At 33.4% G+C, this 24,394-nt stretch overlaps 1 protein-coding gene across 3 annotated transcripts; it reads right to left on the bottom strand.

Moving 5' to 3' along the window:
- Nucleotides 1-3,214: 3,214 nt before the first annotated feature.
- LOC11410975 (uncharacterized) lies at nt 3,215-23,213 on the bottom strand. 3 transcript variants are annotated; one of them, XM_003611881.4, is made up of 26 exons: nt 23,102-23,213; nt 22,857-22,916; nt 22,126-22,252; nt 21,972-22,034; nt 21,175-21,276; nt 20,920-21,085; nt 19,969-20,067; nt 18,748-18,897; nt 17,745-17,784; nt 17,486-17,543; nt 16,292-16,374; nt 15,297-15,395; nt 14,070-14,185; nt 13,874-13,995; nt 11,642-11,712; nt 11,109-11,214; nt 8,944-9,083; nt 8,287-8,445; nt 8,109-8,212; nt 7,761-7,936; nt 6,300-6,489; nt 5,782-5,881; nt 5,484-5,652; nt 4,277-4,359; nt 4,106-4,182; nt 3,215-3,590 (listed from the first exon to the last, which is right to left on the bottom strand). In XM_003611881.4, exons 2-26 carry the CDS (start codon nt 22,902-22,904, stop codon nt 3,419-3,421), a joined length of 2,820 nt encoding a protein of 939 aa, XP_003611929.2. In that variant the 5' UTR covers nt 22,905-22,916; nt 23,102-23,213; the 3' UTR covers nt 3,215-3,418. The 3 variants fall into 3 exon arrangements, with proteins under 3 accessions (XP_003611929.2, XP_024639727.1, XP_024639726.1); XM_024783959.2 differs by having other exon boundaries at nt 13,874-13,992; XM_024783958.2 differs by lacking the exon at nt 23,102-23,213 and adding an exon at nt 23,005-23,022.
- Between the last annotated feature and the right edge of the window lie 1,181 nt (nt 23,214-24,394).

Genomic DNA, 24,394 nt, shown 5'->3' with positions numbered 1-24,394 from the left:
TCTTATATTATGTTATGGTTTCCATGTACTACTCACTGACTCAACTTGAGTTTATGAAAATTAAACAAGGACTACTACTACTAAATGCCTGTTTAGCAAAGCGTTTTCACGCCCCAAACCCACGTTTTCTTCTCCAAACGCGAGTTCGGCGGTTCCTATGATGTTTGGATGAATTCAAACGCGGTTTTGTAGATTGTACGATAAGTGCTCAAACGCGGTTTGGTTTGAAGCTACAAATCTGAGCTTCTGCGGCAATCAAAAGTGAATTCAAGATTCAACTTTTCAATGACTAGTTTATTTACCAAATTACCCATACCTTCTTCTCCAATCATATGTTTACACACCCTGTAATCGATTATGATTTGAGGAAAAATGGAGATTAGAAATTGAAAATAAATGTCAATGGAACAAGGGGAAGAAGATTTGTGTGAAAATAAATTGAAAATAAACACTTATCTGTTTACACACCCAAGCTGCGTTTATTTGATTGCAGTATGAAACTATCGAATTTCTGGAAAAATGGAGAGTGGGTTTGATTTTATTTTTTTTAATTCTTGGATTTTTTTTTTGTTTCTACCATTGGGTTGGAATGTTAGTGTTTTACAGATCACAAAACAATTGGGTTAATTATTTCACATAAGCAATACACGCTCACACATAAAAGAGGGTGTGTTATTTTTTTTGTTACAAAAATTAAGAGGGTGTATGATTTTATTTCACATATACTTATATATAATTATGATTTTATATATGTCAAGACCCTTTTGGTAATTTACACTTTAAAAGCAATTTTGATTTAAATTATCCAAACAACATCAACTCATAAGAATCACTTTTAAATAAGTGTATTTAAACATAAATCAATTCACCTCAAACCCACTTTTAACCAAAATCAATTCTCTAAAACTTAATTCTATCAAAATCAATTCTCACCGCCGCTATACTAAACACACACTAAATGTATTTAAAATAAGGTTGACTATACGGGGTTTATTTTTGGACAGTAAACGGGGGTAGATTGTTTTATCCTAAATTTTAATAATTTGAATAAATTTTATAATATCAATACGATGCTAAAATATCTTCTACATCCAACTTGAATCGGGTAAAATTATACGGAAAATGTGTCTCAGAAACAATAGTTAAGGAATCAAATATACAATAATATTTGCATTGGAAGATTTCCTTTTTGACCCAAACTACAATAAGGCAAACTTTCTTTCAAAAAAAAGTTAATGATGTTGTATTCTTATAATTGGATTTGAATTTAAGATTTTAATTATCTAGAAAGAATAGTTACTAACCCAATAAGAGTTAAGTAAACCAAACTCAATTCACGTGGATATAAAAGAGTAGTAGTCTTCACAATTTAGTGTTAGAAAATAATTTGATGAGTTGAATGGAATCCTATACATAAATCAGTTAATAAAAGGATCGAAAAAGCTTTTATTGTATCACTTAGGTTATATAGAAATTCTTGAACCCAAGAGTTAAGAATAATGAGTTCTTGATTACCCCTAACAGAATAACCACTTAGAATAAGGAAACATATTATATTTGTACAGAAATGCAAAATCGTATGGATACGGTCTTGGTTGTTCGTCTCGATCAATTGGATGGTTTCTTTGTAGATTTCCATACGAAGATTTTGAAAATGTGTTTCCGGATATTCCTTTAGCATTTCATCCAAGAGGAACAGTTCCTCAAACTCTATCAATTTCTTTAAAATCGTTTTTTCTTGAATAATATTCAAGAAAATTTCGGATTGTTTCGTATTCCACCAATTAGTAATCCAAGATTCCAGACTTTTCTTAAATGTAAAAGAGATGCACCAGGGCAAAAAGACTATAGATGTAAGACATGTAAGGGGAATGAATGCTTTCTTTTTTGCCATTTTTCGTCTTTAATGAACTCAGTTTCATCTCATTTGTCAACTATATAGAATAGAATAATAATTTTTCTATCAAGCATAAGTTCTATTACAAGTAAATACAAGTAATAGAGCCTAGCCTATGTATCAATTTCTAATTTTTTTAATATAAATTGAGAATCGATTCTCTTTTTTTTTATTTGTAATTCGGAAATTTGTTTTTTCCTTTAATTGGAAATTAAAGAATACAAAATAATACAAAAATAAAAAAATAAATGCTTTCTCAAGAAAGCATTTATTTTTTTGATACAACGATTTTCATTGGTACACTCATGAATCTGGACAAGTCCCAAGCTTTTTGTATAACGTTGCGTGGAGTCCTATCATAATAATCATCAACAGGAGTCAAAGGAATGGTCCCTTGTTCTGATGTTTGCATATAAAGAACACCACTTGATTAAATCATAAAAAAATGGTATCAATAATGTACAAGAAAAATATATATATCATTCACTTGATTATTATAATGATATATCTATGAAGATAATTTGTTTGACAGATTATTGAAGAATAAATTATTTTTGTGGTGATTAACACTAATCACGTTGACAATTGACGATTCAACGATTGTATCTTAAGGGATAGTATATGAAGAAATGATGAGATCTTAAGATATTATAACCGTTTTATATGAAATTTGAACTTCCTCAAAAAAGAGTATCTTAAGATCACAACATTTCCTTCTCCTTCTTTAGGAGAATTCGACTACGAAATTATTTTTCATTTGAAATATTTTGGTGCGATTCATGAACACATTCTTATTTCCAAAGCTCATTATTTCTTTCTACTTGTTGAGAAAACTCACCTACAATCACTTCTTTCCATTCTTGACATAAGCAAGATATATTAGACAATTGAATAATATTACAAAAATTCCAACACTTGACTACATAAACCAACTTAAAATGTAAGTGTAGTAGTATGCCACAACTTTCCAATATTGATCCTTTGGAAGAGTTTCTTCGTTTGTTTTCTTTTACAAAGAGGCTCTCTACTTTTTCAGATTTTTTTTACCACTTCTTTCTTTTTCTAGCTTCTCACTCTCATTTTCTTTTTCTTTAGATTCTTCATTCTTTTCATTTTCTCTCAACTCTACTTTCTTTCCATATTCTTTTTCTTGAACAAAGATGTAATAGGTCATATCATGTCACATCCATGATGTATCCCAGAAAGCATCTGCTAACCAATTTTTTGAACAATAACTAATAAAAAATGGGATAATTCTGAGATACGTATTTGAGAGTCTCCTATGAATATCGGTATCTTATATTCAACACAAATAAATGCAAGGCAAAATGGTTATATTATATAAAGGAAATCGCCATAAATAAATTAACATTTGCTAAGGAGTTATCAAAATCCACTTTTAAGTCCTACTCCAAAGGTATTTATGTACAAAGCTAATTGCAAATCATTTCCATAAACCCTTGTACCAACACAAAAATTCTCGTAACAATCTAATTAAACTCGTAATGATCGCCTGAAACCTCAATTAATCTTTGGTTTTGGTCGTCTTGGCCTTAATACCATATAAAGGCAGCCTAAAACAATCAAGAAAGCAGGAATAGTTGTCATATCAAACACCATCTGCATTTTTCTCTCTCTTGTGCAGTTAATTGGATGGAGTAGGGTCAGGGTCGTATTAACTTGCTCAACAAATCTGCAAAAATGAAAAACCTTGTTAGAGGCAAAAGAACCAATGAAGAACAGGCCCTTACTGAAGATGCCAAAACCATGTGGCACACAGGCCAGCTTTTAACCAATGAAGCACAAAATAGATCATAGATGCGCTGCTAATCGCTTACCACCCTCTGCATCCCGTCCCCTTCATCTCTCGTAATTCTAAAAGGGTATCACCATATTAAAAGAGCCTAGGGGGCAAGTTAAGCGTGTTCTTATTTCTACAGGTGCGTTTGTTACACACTAGAATGCAAAGAGTAAGAGAACAGCAGAACACAAACGTTGAGGCACATCACAGTATACAACTATCTATGTGGGTACCATTACGGTAACTATTTATTTTTTAAGAGGAAAACTAGCTGTTACGGCCAAGGCCTGTGAATTGTGTTGCTGTAGTCAAATTGTGGTTTAATCCATAATTTCCAACAATAAAACTGCACTATTTATTTATGCAGTCTAGAGTCTAACATTGCTGAATAGTTTACATTGTCTAACCTTTTGGATGCATCCTCCAAGGTGTTTAGTAGCCTTAAAGCATCAACATATCGCAATTCTCCGGTGACGGTTGATGCCTGAAAATATAATATTAATAAAAAATCATGGTTTCAACAACTGTTTAAGAATAATATTTAAAATTTATAGAAGCAATTAGTGATTGCTACTCACCCTTCTCCAAAGGCTAACAACATAGTTGTATTTGTTTACAAGCTCATGCTCCTGGGACTGGAAGATCTTGAAAGTGTTTTGAGCTTTATTTTGTTAAGAAATCAAATAGATAATTCATCTGGTATCACAAGGAAAATAAATGCAATAATAAAATATTCCTGGTAAAAGGCTGCTATTTTAATAAAACAAATAGGAACCTTGATTACCAAACAAGCTATAAACTTATTTACCAAACACCTACTTTTTTTTTTTTTTTTTTTATCAAACAAGCTTATGGACTAGTTCAACAAGCTATAAACTAGCGTTTTTGGCCTTGCCAACATAACCTATATATGAAATACTCATTGCATGCATGACAGTGTTTTCGTCCTAATGTTCCTGATATTTACTTGCTCACCCCTATTTCTCGGTCCACATGTCATAGTGAACTATTTGCAATTCTGTCACTTTCTTTGTTGGCACCTATGAAAATTATTTGTTAATAAACTAATCAACAACCTAAGTGACATAGCTACTATGGTATAAAAAATGCTACTCGACCAGAAATAGTTGGCCTGCTTATTGACTCTAGGAAGAATGAGTGGTCCTTATCCACAATCACTATGAAGAGTTGAGAGTAGCAAGGGTTGAACCCCACATTGATCGGTGCCCTAATGCAAGAAAAGTTGGGATGTCTTCACAGCAGCCCCCAAAACCTCTGTTGTGTAGGGCATGAAGGGATGTGTTGATATCCAATATCAACTAGATATATGACCACATTAGTTCCTATACAGCTTGAAAAATCCTTAGCCCATGAGGTAGCTTTTGAGGTTGTGTTAGGCAGGTTTGACTCAATTGGCATCAAATCTTATCTAGATCTATTATTATTAGGCTACCTGAACTTGCTCACACTATATGTCCAATCCTACACGAGGGTGTGTTGGAAACCCAAGTTGCATTCACTGTCGCCACCTTAGGCTTCCTTCATTGCAACCTCCAGCATCTTACTTGTGTAGGCATGAGGGATTGGAATCCTACAGACTAGTGCTGCAACATAGTCAGCGAAGGATTGGAAAGCCACATTCCTCGGCTTCAATAGTTTTTGGAGTTGAATTAGACTTAACACAAATTCCAAGATTATTGGTAAAGGAATCATTCTGTACAACAGTACATAAGAAAGATAGTTTCTCTATCATTAAATGGTTGCAATAGTACACAAGAAGGATACTAGTACGCTCCATTAGTAGGCGATGAATGGCAGAATTAACCAGTAGGATCGATTCTTCAAGAGTTGTGATGACATAACTTCGAGCAATTGAATCAGACTGGAACTGTGAAATGTGCCAACCTTGTGATGTAGCAGAGAAAGGATTGCATCCTGCCGACCATATCCAGTCCTGTCATGTTCAGAAATGAATATTAAGACATTGCAGTCTAACTATACTTGCTAATGAAGTTATTTATATTTAGAATAATGACCATTCAAGGAACCCAACACAAAGAGAATAATGGATATAAAGGTGTACCTCCATTGCAGTCTCATGGGCTTGACCATAAACAAGATGAAGGGGAAGTAAACCCGCAAGATGCTCAGCAGTAGCAGCTACTGCAGCTTTTATAGGCTGCCTTTATAGACCAGATGAAGGATAAAGCCATGGAAGAATTAATAAGTGGATTTATGTTCCATAAAGAAAAGTCTTACAAAAAATGTTCAATACAAAAGTTCAATTATTGCCAAGTGTTTTCAGCAAAATTATATCTTTAATAATAATATTTGTAACATTATATAACTTGAGATCTACTTCAAAATATAACTTGAGATCTAATTTCCCCCTTTCCCCCGTCAAATTAATAGAATATTATTATCTCACAAAAAAATGAAAATGTAAGGCCTATGATGAATATGATTAGACATCCCTTAATATCCTGAATATTTCAGCTCCATCATCAACATATTTCCAATATACCTTATAAAACTATATTTGATTTACAAGTTATATGAAAAAGATAGTTTAAAAAACAAATGTTTGTTTCTGACTCTAACCTCAAGTTCAATAGAAGAGAGTGTCCATTACAATGTAGATGGCTTTCCCAAGAAGAGGGCTCTGACTGAACAACAATAATCATGTCGGATAGTGCTATAGCCTGAAAATGTTTGTCCAGTAACAATGGTTCACTGTGAATGAACCAAAAGATTGGAACCTCTAGCATGGACCTTGAATGTGCATGCCTACCTGCTTCGTTTATAAAGATGATTATCATCTTAGTCGTATACCATAATATCAAGTAACAAAAGAGAAACATTTTCTCAAACAAAAGGAAATGAGAAGAAAAGAAATTGTTGAAGTTGTGGGATTTAGATAAAAGAGGGAGAGAAATAATAACATCGAATATTATTGATAATGAGTTAATACTAACCTGATACCAAAGACTAAACACTAATCCCTATTTATAGGGATGCATAGACTCAGTCCTAAATCCAGATGATAATAATAATAATAATAACAATAATAATAATAATATTAATAATAATAGTAATAATAATAAGTAATATAAAATTTAATCCCAATAGATACTCTAAGATTGTAAACTAATTCTAGGAAATAACTTAAGATATTCTAATATAATATTAAAGTTATTATAAGATATTTATAATATTCTATGTTCCTAACACCCCCCCTACAGCAAAAGCTTACTAAACTTTAAACTTGTTACAAATATACCTTTTCAAAGAGAAAATATAACACCTGACATAATCAAACCCAAACATAGTGGCGGATGCATGCATAATATTTACATAAATATTGTTTTTAAGAAAATTAACTCAGAAAGTTTCTCTTGAACAAAATAAATCAGTACAAATTTTGATAATTTATTCTTCTAATGTTTATGACTTCTTTAACACTAAGCACACATAGTGATACAAAATATATCATATATATCATATTTTGTAAAGAAAACATTGTCCTACATATTATAGACTATTTTTGGAGATCTTGTTCGTAATATTCTATACTTTGTAGAAGTTTAAAATATTTTTCATTTGTGAATAAGTTTATTCACTATTTTGTTGCCCCTACTATGGAGAATTTCTAGACCAGCCACTGCCCAAACAGACATCTTTTGGACAATCTAACGAAGAATGGCAAAACAATCAACCAATGATGTCAAAACTTCAAACCAAACCAATAAAGAATGTTGAATCACCATAAAGCAAAAGCTACCAAAGTCTAACCATCATGAGCAGGAGGTAAAGGATGAGCCTTCACCACTCAAGACTGAAGCCAAAAATATCAGAAAGCTTAACAATAGAAAAAACCAAACTACAATGATACTATGCGGGCGCTCACTAAACTTATCAGTCGACAAAATTCTTTTCCTTTTGAACTTTGCCTTATGTTTTTTTATTTTTTTAACTCAAGAGGACGGCATCAATTCTTTTTGTTTCCAGGTACATGTAAATGACATTCTAAAAAAAAAAAAAAGGAGCACATAAGAAGGAGACCTTTAAGAGAACCATGTTTATTTAGCCTTTGCAACTGATACTGCAGAATGGAAGAATCAAGATAGGTGCGAATTGTCTTTCGATACGTTCCATTGACAAGTAACAGGGGGACAGCAGCTGCACGTCGTGCAACAGCGAAGGCCATTGCTAAATCAGGATCATCTGACAGAGGTAGCCTGAAACAGAGGAATACTAATATCAGTAGAAAACTAGGAAAAATCCATATTTTAAGGGAATATGACAAATTAAGTGTTTTTTCAGTGTGCCTGAAAAGAATTTTCAAAAACCAAATGTCTAATTAGAGGTCGGAAAAGCAAAGAGCAGAATAAAACACTTATGACTGCATACATGTGTGGACTGAACATTGGTTTCTGAGAAGGCACCATCAATGAGGAGAGTCCATCCTTAATAGCATTCATATCCACAGGAAGCTCTTTAATGTGCCTAACTTTCTGCAAATATAATTGCATGAAAATAAATATTCCTCTAATTTGAGCCGTTTGATATGATGAAACATACATCTTACCTCCTGTGTCATAAAAAACAACTGAAAGGATATCTTCTCATAATAATGGAAGGCCCCGTCAGAAACTGAAGGCGATACGATATGTCTCATAGATCCCCATAGTGTCGCACCAAGATGTGCAAGAAACGAATCACGTGCAACTGTGTAGTTCTGGAACTCCTGCATTGAGGGAAACCCATGAACCAAGCTAATATTGAACTGAATTAACCAAGTATTGGCATGTTATTAACTATTTACTTTATAGTGGGTTGTGAAAAAAGAAATTAATTCTGAACAAAATTTAATATTTCATTAACCGCTTAATGAACATAATGAACCAAATATTTACTAGTCATTACCCACATAGCATTATGTGAACAGTACGTACGGTGTTGATAAATGTATCAAAAAGTAATTTTTCTTTGATGAAGGAAGAAACTATTTTCTATTTGGTTACAATTATAAAAACTAATTTTTACTTCAAAAGGTGGAGATAATGACAACTTTTTTCAAAAGCAACCAAAAGTAACTTTTCAAAATAATCAGAAATCTGATTTATTTTTTCCTTTCAAATTCTTTTTTTTTTTTTAAGAAAACCCATAAAACCTCTTAATCAGATTTTTAAAATTAAAATCGATTAAAAAATTGAGCCTCAATACAGCAGACCAATCAGCTGACCTCATGTGTATCACTGAATAAATTCCAGCCCTCCATCCTCTTTAATGTCTCTATGGCTTTTGCCTTATGTCTTTCATCATATTCTTCACCTTCAAAAGACTGCAGCTCATTTTTCAAATCCCGCATCCTCTCGTCAAGTTCTGAAATTATACATATTCAAGGATGTATGAAATATACAGTGTAGATATTAAACTTTTTGGAGCACTAACCTGCAAAGCTTGATATTTAAAAAAAAAATTAATAAAAGGAATTTTGTATCAGAAATAAAAGAAACTGGCTTCACGAAGTGAGATGTAAGGACACACAAACATGTCCAAACAATTACCATACTGATGTCTAACATGTGTCATGTTGGATATTTCTAGACAATTATCAGATACTCCTAATATGCTACATTTTTTAACTCTTTGTTTTAAAACATTAATGTCATTAAGATCAATATTTTCAACAAGTGCTCATGTTTGCAATTGTGTTTACATATTTATGGAAGTTAAAGAGATCAGGGAAGATAGGAAATTTGAGAGATTTCTATTTTGATTTTAGAATGTAAAATCTGAAGTTTTTACTTTTTTTGAAAGAAAATAAACTGAATCTGTTATTAATCTTCTGCGAACAGAAACTATATTTCTAGTGTTTTTGATCAAGAATATATTGGATAATGCACTCTTATCAATCTTAAATAGATCATGTGATAACACCATGTTAAAATCTTGATTAACACACAGAGAAAGCTATCCACAAGGTTATAAATCACACACAATAGCAGACAAAAGCAGCTCCTACCCACTACAACGTCATCCGTAGCGTCACAAAAAATACAGAAAATTTTCAGAAAAGCGGTTATCCTGTTATAAAGTTTTTGAGTTCGATCACTACACGCAGTTATTTGAGATTGTTAATGTTTTTCCTACGTGTTTTTGCCTTCATGCATGTTCTATTGCATGAAAGATTGATAGAATGGGGTTAGACTGGGATCAATGAACTTGCTCGCAGAAGCATGAAATTGGCAAGTTTGAGCAATCCTACGAGGGTGCTTATCTGGTCCAGTTTCACGGTTCAATTTGGTAAAACACGTGACTTCGCGACTTCCTTCCTTTACTGTCTCTCTCTGTCAATGTTGTAACTTGGCATCAACGGAAGCTCCCTCTCTCTGCGATTAAATTTCTCTAGAACTGTGACCTCTCTCACTCTCTATTCGACTGTGTGTGGCTGCGACTTCCTTCCCACTGCTCATTTTTGTAAAGCTCGTGCACTCGCCTTGTACGAAACTTTTGCAGAATTGTGCGACCTCCATCTCAAGCTCACTTGTTGAAACCTTAGTACTGTAGGAAATGTTTTAGCTCATTTCTTTCTCTTGTAAATAGTAGTTTGTCTTTATTATCCACGGTGCATATAAATCAAACATGCCGAGTTCATTACTGAAGCGATTTGCCTAAAAACATACATCTCTTTTTAGTCGCTAAGTAAATAACTTTGCTCTCTGCTCACATACAAAAGCAATATTCTCAGGGGAACTGATGGGATTTGGAATCTCAATAAAGGAGAGCTGTGGATTTATTGATAGATTAGTGATGAGCAAAGCTCTACAATGGATGAAAACTGAAAAAGAAAAGATAACCAGAGTCTAAGATTCCTACCAGAGTATTTCTACTCCTAACCAGAGAAGATATTTCTCCTAACAAACTCTCAACAATATTCTCAATGCCTTTCCTACCTCCCAACTCTCTTTCATATAACAAACGCATCCCTTGAATCCAGGGATTGCACCAACTAACTATTCTATTTCCTCTTCTTCTATAACCTTCTAGAAGGTGTAAGTGTGTGACATGTGTGATTTGGACCCAATTATTGGGCCATCAAACCTATGGGACCCTAGTGTCCTATCAGGAACTCAAGGAAACAATTTTTTTATTGAAAAATATTAGAGAAACTTCAAGTTTAATCATCCCAATGCACGAGACTATCACTACGTTGGGTTTGTAAAAGGTAAATGTACGCAGCCTTATTTTCGCAAGAGAAGAAGTTGTCTTGAGGATTTGAACCCATGACTTCCAGGTCACAAGACAACAACCTTTACCATTGAGCCATGGCTCACTATCCAAGTTTAATTTTAAAAAAAAAAATAAAAAAAAGAAGAAAAAACACAAAAATCTCAAACAGATTACCGTCACAAAGAGCAAGTTTGCCTTTCCTTCCCTTGCAATGTTTAAAAGCAAAAAGCTCATATATATCAATCTCAGCCAGAAGAATATCAATAGCCTGGTGTTCTTTCTGCAACATTAAAAATCAAAGCTGACTTACTACGAATTTCTTTAGAAATCAAACATGTTTTCCTCTTAGCATCCTAATTAACATGCCAATAAAAATTACTAAAATCATCAATTATTTCTATCGAACATAAAGCCACTGCATAGTCATGTCAATCCTAATGCAAACTAAAATCGAAGTCTAAAGCCACTGCATAGAAGTACAGTTAATTAATTATCCTCAGATATTTATTTCTATCGAACATAGTTTCTAATCAATATTTTGGAATAGCCACAAAATTAATTTTCTTCTTTTCATTTTTGGCTTCAACTGCAGTGGAAAGAATCTAACATGTGGTCACTATTTCCTACAACCCATTGAAACCTTGTTCATAGAAGAAGAATAAATGATATGCAATCCATTGTAATAAGTTCATTTGAATAACACATACATCACCAAATACAGCAAATTTCTCGTGAATAGCATCTTGCAGAAGGTCCTCAGCTTCTTCTTCTGAAATTTCTGGAATAAGCATCAAGAAAATCAATATAACATAAAAAAACAATGACAACTCAAGTTAAACTGCGCAATATGTACTAAATAATTAAGGTTCAACATACACATTTTATGGGCCTAGATTAAGTAATTTAAGAAATCAATCAGTTCATTACCACAAAAAAGAATAAAGAAATTAGTCAGTTCAGTAGGACACCACAACAATCATCAGATTATTCAATGGATTATGCTTTTTTGGGCCCCCCAAAGAGGTTCAGTTTGTAACTCCCCAAAGGCTTTTCTTTTTTGTGTTTAAAGAGCAAATAGGGGGCCCAAAAGAGCAGTCATCTTATTCAATTGCACAGAAAAATAATTGCACACGTTTTCTTTTCCTTTGGCACATCAAGAGTGACGATATAAATCAGTCAATGCCTTGTCCACCTTAACCTTATAATCAATGACAAGATATCTGTCAAATTAAAATAACTGCTTTGGAATTCTATCCTTACATCTCGAACATTCTTCGCAGGCAGTTCACAACTCTTGGAAAAGTAAGAAGCAGGAGGTTGTTTCTAGAACTAGTGCTAAGTATTGTAATGTGGCATTGGTCACATGTGAGCCTATATGGATCAACCAATTAATGCTAAGTATTGTAATGTGCCTCTACAATGAAGTTGATAAGCAATAATCAAGGTGCTCTTCACATTACTTTTAAACCAGTTTTTCACAGAGGAGCAAACAAATTGAAGTGGATTGTCACTTCATTAGAGAAAAAGATCTAGCTGGTTGCATTGTTACTAGTTGCATTAGTTATAATGATCAACTGGCTAATATTTTCCCTAAATCTCTCGGGGCCCCTCAAGTTGATTTTATTTGTAACAAGCTAGGTGCATATAATCTATGTTGACTTTGTGATTTCTGTGTGTAAATTAGACCACACTCACCTCCATTTATAAGTATATAGAATAAATACTAAAAATGCTAGTTGATATGATTTGCTCATTCAAATCCTAATCTATGATTCTGATATTAATAATAAATATATGGATTTGATTTTTTTATTATAACACTCCTCGTCATTCTAGAGCAAAATCAAACAAGGACAGATCCTCGTTATAATGATTGGTTCTAGACATTCAGCTCCCAATTTATTAACCATTTCTGAGGTGAACCTATAATCTATATTGGGCAACCCCATATTTATCCATGATCCAGAGGCGCTTTCCTGCATGAGGGGTAATTTGAGATCCCACATTGACAAAGGTAAAACAGAAGTAGTTCTTATAAGGCTTTGGATAAGGATTGTCATATAAGGACTTGGGTAAGACTCATCAAGCATTGACTTAGGCAACTTTCACCCTAACCCTTACAAAGGCTGCTTTAGAATAAGAAATAAAATTTAGTTGCAAAGTCAAGTGTAAAACCGAATTTCGAGCTGAGGCTCACAATGAGTCATACTTGGTGGTTTCAAACTAAAATATGAAGAACCTATGAGGCTATTTTGCGATAATAAGACCGTCTAAGCATCACTCACAAAGTAGTTTAAAACATAAGGGAAAGCATATAGCGATTGATCAACATATCCTCGAGGAAAAAGCGTCCCTTCTAAGATCTTGCAAGCTGGGAATGAATAGATATTGACTCATCACCTCAACGACGGGGAGTGGTGACATTATACAAAAGGGATTCAATCTTTCCTTTATTATTGTAATCATCTTGTTACCTTAAGTAATGTAATTAGGCATATTTTGGTACTTTTTTTAGAGAATCAATTATTTCTGAATTTCAAAACACTGAATCTAATGATTCAGTTTAAAAGTATTTATACTTGAGCTAACCTACAGCCTCTTGTAACTAACACCAAGACAGTCACAGTTGTCAGTAACTAACCGGTCCTTATGCAGCACTTTACAGGCGGTCAGCACTTTGATCAACACACAAGATGCATATATATTAACACACCTAGTATCTGTTTAATTAGGACATATTCGATTCAATAAAGCTTATATAATTATACAGTTTATGTAATTTTTTAATAATGAAATACAACTCAGATTTCCTCTCCAGTCTCCACCTTTTTTCAAATGATTTTTCTATTTATATTTTATATGTGGATCTAAGTGGAATGCATTGCCATTTTATATCAAACAGGCGTGCACCCACCCAAAATCAAATACATCATTACTACCTGAAGCTGAACCAATTGTCCTTTCGACATTTGGTAAGCTTGCTTCTGTACGCACGCCATCTCCACCAACGGCAGGCCCCCACGAAAAAGGACCGGCGCTTAAATCAATAAAGGCCCATCTGCTACAAAACATGAATGAATGTGAATAGAAAGAAATGCGTATGTCTTCACATATGCCATGCGAGATAAATTGAACCTGTTCTTTCCAATCCACGTGTCTGTGAGACATTCTGCTTGAAAACCACCATAATCCCCAGATTTTAATATCCTTTCCAAAAAGAGCTTTAGATCTTGATCCTTCCCTTTTAGTAACTTCAAATGCCAAAACACGAATTTTAGTAAAGAAGTGTGGGGTAAATATCCTGATACAATTGTGTGGAAAATATTTCTGATATGTTTCAAAGTATAAATAAGATACAAGCTGTAATATGTTTAAAAGAGGCTATTCTTAATCTAATGGGCCTGATTAAGAGGCCAATTACAATTATTTACAACACTCATCTCAAGATATGCATATCTATCATTCCAATCCTGCAAGATGGTTGATGGAGGAGAGTCTTGATCTAAAGTATCTCCGTAGTAATGAGGGCAAGGCTGTGATATACAGCCTCGGCACTGGAGTGAGAAACCACAGATTGTTCCCTAGATCACCAAGGCACTAAATTTGGTCCAAAGAACGCAGCTTCCCCAGATGTGGAGCAACGATCATCTAGGTCAGCTGCCCAGTTAGCATCACAAAAGCCTTGGAGAGGAATATTATGAGGTGTTGTGGCAGGAAAGAGATTAAGGCGTAATGATTGAGTACCGGCCAAGCAACACAAGATCATTTTTAGTTTTTACAGCCTGTCAGTGGTCTTCCAAAGGATGAGCAATAAACTGGTAAACTTCATTAACTGCATAGCCCAACTCAGGAGGAGTAAAGTTAAAACTGCAGTGTAATGTTAAAACTGCAAAGATCAACTCAGGAGGAGTGTTAAAACTCTCAGCGGTCTTATTACCAGGCCAAAAACTGCAGTGTACGGCGGTAAAAAAACACTTGACATTAGCGGGTGTAGTGAGCAGTAATGTTAATTGAGAATTGGAACTGGAAAGGCAGTGAGCAAGGTTGAAGATCTCAACGAGCTATAAAAAAGACAGTAAAGGAACATGAAACCGCAATGAAGGCAGAAAGAGACGGGGAAAAAACGCAATGGCGGCTAGGGTTTATGCGAAAAAGGTTACAAAACCAGGAGCCCGTGATACCATGTAGAAAATATTTCACTAGTGTAAATAAAGTACAAGCACTAATCTGTTTAAATAGAGACTATTCTACATCTAACAGGCCGAATACAATTTTACAACTAGTTACAAACAATTACAATTATTCACAACATATTTCTTACATTTTCAAAGAAATATAGAGGCTTATTTGATGAATATATACCTGTAAAGCTTTGGCCTCAATGATTTGAGCGATCTCTTTCCCTTGATGCAACTTCCCAAAATTGTTTAGTGTCTCAAGCCAAATATTATACCATTCCACCTGCAATTTATAGTTGTGCCAAAAAAAGCAAAATTTTAAAAAATAAAATAAATTACACTGCCTTTGAAAAGAAAAACAGAAAAAACAACTGACCCATAACAAAAACAAGCAGAACAACTATGATAGAAATGTCACTAGCTTCTCGTAGAATTCTACAACAAAGACAGGCCTTTTTCTTGAAGAGAAGAAAAATATTATCAGAGAAAAAGGAAGGAGTATAAGATGCTGCTTGAGACGAAAAGGTGAGGAAACCTATGGTTTTCTTCAAACCTGTGTTTTTCTTTTGGGGCATAACATATATTTAAGACTGAGAGCTCACATTGAAAGGAAACCATAGATTTGAAGCTTGAAATTTATGTTCAAACATGGGTGAAGAGCCAAAATTACGAGAAAAAAAGATAAATGACTAAATTGTTACCTAAAATTAAGTTAAGGGACCACAGGAGTAAGTGTAATTTTGCCTTTTTTATATTTTGCTACGACACATGTTAGACACTCTTTGGACACATCTCAGACAGATCTACATGGGTTAAAGATGTGTCAAAGCAATGATGATCAGTGATGGTTAAAGACAATAAATTTAATTACAACATTTTTAGTTCGGTAGTTGATGATGAATGAAGCCGAAAAACTATTGTATCTTGTTTTAGAATTTTATAGTGAAACAAATTACTTAAATTTGATGTACAAATATACATATTTTGATTCTCAATTTATATATTTTATAAATAATGTTCATATTTTATTTAATCATAATAAATAAATATGAATGAGCGTCCTATGTTTTTCACATTAGCAGTGTCTAAGCGACCATGTCATGTCATTGACGAAGTCCATGATTCATATGCTTCATTATTTTGATATATGTATAAAATAAAATAAAATAAAAAACTTACAATTTCACTGTCCTCTGCTCTTGTCCATGCAAACTTCATCATTGGATGCTTTACATATAATGGTCGCTGAATCTTTGTGAAAGCTGTCAATAAATTTATATTGATAAATGAGGGTCTTGTTGAAGTTATTGGTTTTGGATAAAAGAAGGAGAAAACAAATTAAAAGGACTTTGAATGATGGCAATGGTGTAATACAATTGATAATAATTTGATACCAACTTAATACTAAAGACTGAACACCAGCCCCTATTTATATAGATGAAAGGCTTCTATCTACAGGAAAATTAAATAATATGGAAATCAATCTACAGAAATAAACAGGGGTTGTGGCCGACCCTCCTCCTCCTCCTCGTAAGGCTAATAGTTATTAAAGCTTTAAGTTAAAGCCACTGGAAAATATTCTGAAACTGGCAAACAGTGGTGGCCGAAAAATCAGAAAGAACACAGCGGACGAAAGGAAAATCACAGATTGCATGGGTAACAAATTATTAGAGTTTCTTCAGAATTGGCAGTAGAATAGTAATGAAACAACAAGTCGCAGAGGGATTGTACCACTCTGACACCACGTTGGAATTATGAGTATTAGATAAAAGAAGACAAACAATAAGGACCTTGAACAATGACAATGGTGTAATATTATTGACAATAGTTTGATATCAACTTGATACTCCAACACTATCCCCTATTTATAAGAGACGCAATTAATAGGAAAATCAGAAAACAAATGATAATAATAACTTCCTGGAATTTGTGGTTGGGCCTAACACAACCCCACAAAACCGGCTTGTGAGGTGAGGACTGCCCCCACTTATAAACACTTGTTCATGCCATCTCTTATCCAATGTGGGACTCTTTAACATAACTAATTACTAAATAATACACAAACTAATCTTAGCAGATAATTAAAGATTATAATAATATTGTGATATTATAAAATATCTTCTAATATTCTAATGGTTCACAAGTAAAGGAGAGAAGAAATGGACAGAAATTTCTAAAACCTAACTGCAGAAGTAAATTCATAACAACGCTGGATGCCTTTTTCACACCAGATGGAGTCAGTTACTAGAGTCAAATGATGTTTTTTGTCTTATTGTTGAAGATTCTATATTTCCTTGTAGATATCGATTTTAACAACATCTTGAGCGTTATGTATCCTTCAACATATATATTTGTTTGAGAATAGTTTCATACCAAGAGTATTTTCAGGAACCTCTTCAGACTGAAGTAGCTTCGTTTGCAAAGTCTTATTCTGCATGACATGGAAGCTGTTAGTTCTGGCACTTAAGGTATCTTAAAATAGAAAAATATCTAACAATTAAAGTTTTGGCATGCAAAATACCCATAAACTAAGCAGAAAAACATCAAGCATGGTACGATACAATTAACAAATGGAACACTAATATCAGGTTTAGAAAAGTTTAAAGGAGAAAAGACGGAAAGTTCCATATACCTCCTTTAAGAAGTTAAATTCGGACTCCGATAAACCTCTCCTGAAATATTTTGTATAAAATAAAAATCAGGCAATATAAAGAGACAGTTATAAAAAGCGACCACACCAGATCTTTTATACTTCGATTACCATTTACATTTACAATTTACAATATAAACAAATCTGACTCAAAACATGTATGAAACAGACTCAAGGAGGCAAATATCAGTTATTTTCTGGCACTTTTAAAATTATAAAATGTTCGCGTAAATATGTGAGCTAAAAAATGTATTTCATTTACTTGCTCAATAGAGTTAAAAGTTATGCGTGTGTATATACATGAGACTAATGGGTTTGGGCCTAATATTTAAAATATTCGAACACTCCCCCCAAGCTTGAGCATATAGGTTATATGCACCAAGCTTGTTGCAAATAAACTCAATTTGAGGACACCTAAGAGACTTGGTAAAACTATCAGCAAACTGAGCATTAAAACAGATGCAATTGGTGACTATAAAGCCATGCAAAAATTATCTTCAATGAAATGACAATATACTTCAATATGTTTGGTTAAAAAAAAAAAAAAGGGGGCAACCCGGTGCACTAGAGCTCCCACATATGCAGGGTCCGGGAAGGGGTCCCACCAATTGGTGTATTGTACGCAGCCTTACCCTGTTTTACACAAGAGGCTGTTTCCAGGACTTCAATATGTTTGGTTCTCTCATAAAAAAAAAAAAAAAAAAAAAAAAAAAAACAGATTAGAAGTGATATCAAGAGCTGCCTGATTATCACAAAAGAACTTCATCTAAGAGACCTCTGCAAATTTTAACTCATGAATTAACTGCTTGATCCAATTAGGCTCACATGACTATAGCCATAGCACGGTACTCAGCCTCCGCACTAGGTTACCTACAACATCCTGCCTCTTACTTTTAATATACAACAAATATGTATCATGTAAAAGAGATGCCATTATTGAAGTTTATAGTAATAGTAAATGATAACATTTAACAAGAATACTAACCGATAACCATATTTAGTCTTCTTCTCAGCACGCTTGGGATTCAAAATAAAAATATTATATGCATTTTCAAGTTGAAGGTATTCTACGAGGCTAGCGAAAAGGCCATCTATCATGTCCACATCTACTTGCCAATCACCACCATCATTATCCCTGCAAATAGGAATTTGGAAGAAGAGACAACACAACAAGCCACATTATTTTTCTAAAACATGCAGAGAGAAAACATACAGAAAAGAATCATTGGAATTGGAAACCCAATTGCTAGCTTATGACATCCTTTTCATAACACCATTTCCACTTGGTCAAAGTATTAAAAAAAACTAAGCTAGTGGACGGGAATCCACTTTCATATGTTGAGCAGCATTCACAGTAGTTTGATTTATTAAAAAAAAAAAAATTGAATGCCAAACGTTAGTAGTTAGATTAATATTTACTCCTTCGTCGGTGTTTGAACCCAAGACCTCCAACTCCTTTAACCCTTAGCGCAAACAAGTTGAGCAATCCAACCCAGGACTTGTTAACTTGCTTGCACGCCCAGTGGGTTGCATTGTTTATTGTACCAAGTTGTTTGATGCATTGTTACTTGTACCACAAGGGATTCAGGCCAGATTACAAGAATGTGAATGTTTCTTAACAAATAGCCTAAGTGTAGTCTAGACTTCATTCTTATGCTCTAACTTGCTGATTGAATCATTAAAACCACGTATTCATATTTTATGTATACTAGTTAATAGACAGACATAGAGGAGAGAAAGAAGTGAATGAAAAGGGCAGGCTTCTTAAAAGACATCAAGGCCTTTGGGTAAAATAATTAGTAGAAGGGGGGGAGAGAAAGCAAGCATAACAGAAGGACAGGTGGCATAGGCTTCTTAATCCATGTAGCCGACCCGACTTAGTGGGATAAGGCTTGGTTGTTATTGTCTTGTAACAAGCTTTGCTCCAACCGCTGTTCTAGTCTTTATTTTCCTACAGTTTCTGGTGTAAGTACTGTTACAAAATTTTCTCACCACTGATCATAGTGTAATTGCTATTAAAGAAAATACATATCAATTTCGTACATCAGTTTTGGGTCCTAACAAGTTGTCAATCTGTGCTTGTGCGCTTCAGTTTTCATAACAGGAAAAGAAAAAAGAAGTAATAAAATATTGGCATAAATGTACAAAGAGCACTTAAAAGTTAAAAAGGTTCTAATGAGTAATAACTAATCTAAACATAACTTACCCACTGCCAACTGGAGCATCCTTGCGACCAAACACCCTTATGGCATGCTCAAAAATGGATGTAACCTTCTCTCCCATTTCAATAGCATGGACTGAAAAGCTGCACCAGAACATCCACAGTCGTAGTAAGAAAAGATAACATATACTCTCTCACTACAAGAAGATTCAAAGAATAAATAAACAAGAATTCTATACAGATTTACTTTGGAGATGCCATATTAAACATCTTCAACCAAGATGGCCGTAAAAAATAAAAATAAAAATAGAGAAGTTTGCCACTTTTTTTTGTAGGTTTACAAAGGGTTTGAAAAATACTTTTGAGCCCATTATCTGATTTTGCTTATTTTGGTTGATTAAGAAGAAATTTCATTCTTCCAATACTTTATTATAAAAAATAAAAGATAAACTGCCGAATGAAGTAAAAACTGATAGACAAGCACAATCAGAATTGACTATCAATGGGACAAGATAAGAAGGTTTAGTTTTAAAATGAGTCGAGCTAAATTAATATAAAAATAAAATATAAACTGCCAAAATAAGTGATGACTGACAAACAAGCACAATCAAAATTGACTATCAATGAGACAAGATGAGAAGGTTTAACATTCATTTGAATCAAGCACGGAATAATAGATAATGAACAAAGCCATATGAAGGATCTATTCTTTTCTGAGAAAGAAGATAGCACAGCGCTGGAGGTTTTATAAATATACATTGTACCCATCTTACTTTTCATTCCTCGATTAACTACAAAGGTTTTATGAAGTAAATCCTTCAAATTTGATGCCAAATGAGTCTGTTTTGCCACATACTCCTGTATATGTCAATATACCCTATTGCATTGAAACTTAAATGGATGTAACAAAATCTAGTCTTCAAAAGAAAGAACATATTAAAATAAAATGAAATAATTGCTTGTATTTTATTTATGGGTTTAACCAATAAGTCGTACTTGTAATTTATGTGACTGGCAACATGAAGGGGGCGCCGTTGCATTTTATCTACACTTGTTTTGTCGAATGCAGTTAGAACCTCTTCATGTCGAATTCTTGTATGTTCAAAGATGTGATCAATTTTTGTAAACCAACGCTCAATTTCTTCGGGAAGAAGCTTGAATTCTGTGGGACATAAAAAACAATATGGAATCCACAATACTTTTAAAATGAAATAACCAAAGAAAAGATATGTCAGTCGTCCAACTATGTACCTTGGTTGCCCTTCCCTTCAAATCCTATAAAAATAAAGTTGATAGGAACAGGAAGATAGATGGAATCAACTTCCTGCAGCTTTAGATAATTCGCAATATTACCTGAAATACAACAAATTAGAAAATAATATGTACTCAATTTTCAAAATGAACTGCGAAGTTTTAGCCAATTCGCACTCTAGTGCTGCTAAAATTATTGCAAACGATTAAAGCGAAAAAATAACTACTCATGCATTTGGCAACAATGCAGGAAAAATTGTGGATGTAAACAAAATTCATAGTTCTGAATATTCTAAAACAAAGCTACTAAGTAACTGAATAGCATAGAAGCAAACGATCAGAGCACTCAGAATTAACACAAATAATAGGAGAATAAGACTTGAACATATGTCATTTGTGTTAATTCCAATTAGTTAGGATAGTTACTGATTGAGAGGAATCTCCATACAGCTACATGTCTACCCTACTCTCAATCAATCAATAAATTTATAATTATTCCTCACCTTTGTTATTTTTTCTAGTTGACTTACATTTCTAATCACCAGGCTCCTATCAATACCACAAATCATTTTTTAATCAAGTGTAACATAGTCTCCGGCGAAAATAAATGTGGCGAACCCAAGCCCAAACCAACTATTTATCTTTCCATGAGTTTCTACATAAGGATGCACCAAAATAGATGTGGCGAACAACCGAAGCTATTGTCCCATGGCAAGGAACGTTACAGGAAGACAAGCGCTAAAACCCTAAACTAGTATAAAATCAAACAAGCGAAGTTTGAGAGAATGCATTCATACCTGAATTGGTGTAATTAAACGCGCTTACTTTTCCATGATTTGGAAACTTCAATTCATCAATATCTGAAGAAGCAACATACCAAGAGAATCAAAAGAAACTCAGACATACATACTAAAGAAGAAAATTGAAGGAAGATGGTGTACACATTCATACCATTATGTATAACATCCTCACTCCAAAAACGACTCTTTTCTTTGAGGTTAAACAGTGAGAACACAGATGATAATCTGCCACTTTTCTGAGTTTTAACAGGAGAACCAAGTGAAGTAGCAGCTAAGAACTGATAAAGAAAAAAAACTTAATAAGCATCATGAAAAACTTAGCAATCAGGAAATGGAAGAATGAAACATCCATCCAGAAGGACCTAGGGCCTGTTTGGATTGGCTTATTTTTGAGCTAATACAAAGCAGCTTAAGCAAATAAAAAAGCTTTTGGGCCCATTTGGATTGAGCTTATTTTGAGCTTATGTAAAACAGCTGATGCAAAAAAATAAGCTTCTATTTATTATTCATAAGCTTGTTAAGGTAGTTTATCAACAAACAACTTATGAAGATACAATATTTGTTAGTGAGAACTTATGAATTAATATAAAAGCTTATTTATTTGCATAAGCTCAAAATAAGCTCAATCCAAAGGGGACCTTTATGTATATTATTCATAAGCTTGTCAAATTATGAAAAAACAGCTTATGAGGATACAATGCTCGCTAGTGAGAAGTTATGAATTAACATAAAAGCTTAATTATTTACATGAGCAATTTTTCATAAGCTCAAAAATAAGTCAACCCAAATGGCCCCCTAATCAAATGTCAAAAATGAATCATAGGCTTAATTAGTGGAATCAGTCGAATCAATAAATATATAAATAAAGTAATTTATTATTACCAGAAGAGTAGAAATGGCGAGAAGGAAGAACTTGCGAAGAACCACCATTAGTGCAGCAACCTAATTCAGAAGCATTCATGATTATGAATAAAAACAGATTAAAAAAGTAATTAAGATAAATTAATGAGAAATGAAAGTGAGCGTAAACCTCTGAAAAGAAACGAAGCGTGTGATTGAAAGAAAAAAAAAGAATGTGGATCGTATAAGAGAGGATAGATCGAGGCGAAGGGTAATTTAGTACTTACACAGATTAGAAATGATGGTGACTTGAAAGGAGCAGAGTAGAAGACTGGAGAGGAGTGAAATGAAAAATGAAAATCGTTGGAAGAAGAAGAAGAAGAAGTTATGAGTGCTATATTAATTTTTTACATATGTAAATTTATTTTTTTAAGGAATATTAAGTTGAAGTAGCTCAACAGGTGACACGTGTCCAAAAGGGTAATTTAGGTTTTAGGGTTTTACCACAGCATCTTTTTTTTTTATAGGCTTAATTATACTTTTGGTCCTTGTCTTTTGATCAACTCACGAAATTGGTCCTACCTCTTTTAAATCGAACAAAATCGTTCCTAAACTATATGTTTTTTGCAGTTTTAGTCATATCTCCCTATTTCCAACTCCTGAAACGCACAGAAATAACAGTTTTAGTCCAACCACCTATGCTCAACCATGAAATAAACAAGGAATAAATTATGCGGGTATAAGGAATCTACTTTATTTTTTCAGCATATAGTTAGTGTGCTGAAAAAATAAAGTAGATTCCTTATACCCGCATAATTTATTCCTTGTTTATTTCATGGTTGAGCATAGGTGGTTGGACTAAAACTGTCATTTCTGTGTGTTTCTGGAGTTGGAGATAGGGAGATAGGACTAAAACTGCAAACAACATATAGTTTAAGGACGATTTTGTTCGATTTAAAAAATATAGGACAATTTTCGTGAGTTGGTCAAAATAATAGGACCAAAAGTGTAATTAAACTTTTCTTATATTTAAGAAGGATTTGTACCACCATGTATAATAATAATTTTTAAATAACATCTGTAAAACTCTCAAAGCACAAGAAACAACATGACATAAACACAAACACATAGTGCGCAATCCCCAAAAGATTTTTCATGAAAACCCATTCCCTATTACTCCCTCCGTCCCAAATTGTATGTCACTTTAGAAAAAATATTTGTCCCAAATTATATGTCGCTATACAATACCAATGAAAATTTAATGTTATTTTTCCTATTATATCTTTAACTATTTATTACTCTCTCTTCTTTCAATTCCTTCATTTATCTTTCCCATATCATTTATTGAGGATAATTTTGTAAAACAACTCATAATATCTCTTTCCCACACAATATTAATTACTTTTCTTAATATGTGTTAAATGCCCAAAACGTCATATAATTTGGGACGGAGGGAGTACTAAAATTGAATTATCAAACCCCATTATAGACCTTATAACAATACTCAATCCACTAATCAAAATAAAACAACCCCACAAAAGAAACTTCAAAACAAAAACAAAATCATTTGTCCATTTCAA

The sequence above is a fragment of the Medicago truncatula genome, chromosome 5 (genome assembly GCF_003473485.1).
Source record: "Medicago truncatula cultivar Jemalong A17 chromosome 5, MtrunA17r5.0-ANR, whole genome shotgun sequence".
NCBI lineage: Eukaryota > Viridiplantae > Streptophyta > Magnoliopsida > Fabales > Fabaceae > Medicago > Medicago truncatula.
Note: the sequence above shows the minus strand (reverse complement) of the source record. Positions and strands in the feature narration are given on the sequence as shown.

What these genes read in the sequence shown, in the direction of transcription:
- LOC11410975 (XM_003611881.4), bottom strand. Translation starts at nt 22,904, where the DNA reads ATGGTGGTTCTTCGCAAGTTCTTCCTTCTCGCCATTTCTACTCTTCTG. An exon ending in GATGCTCCAGTTGGCAGTGG is followed by an intron (nt 18,898 to 19,968) that starts GTAAGTTATGTT and finishes TCCTATTTGCAG; the next exon opens with GGATAATGATGGTGGTGATT. An exon ending in TTGGAGGATGCATCCAAAAG is followed by an intron (nt 3,591 to 4,105) that starts GTTAGACAATGT and finishes TCATTTTTGCAG; the next exon opens with ATTTGTTGAGCAAGTTAATA.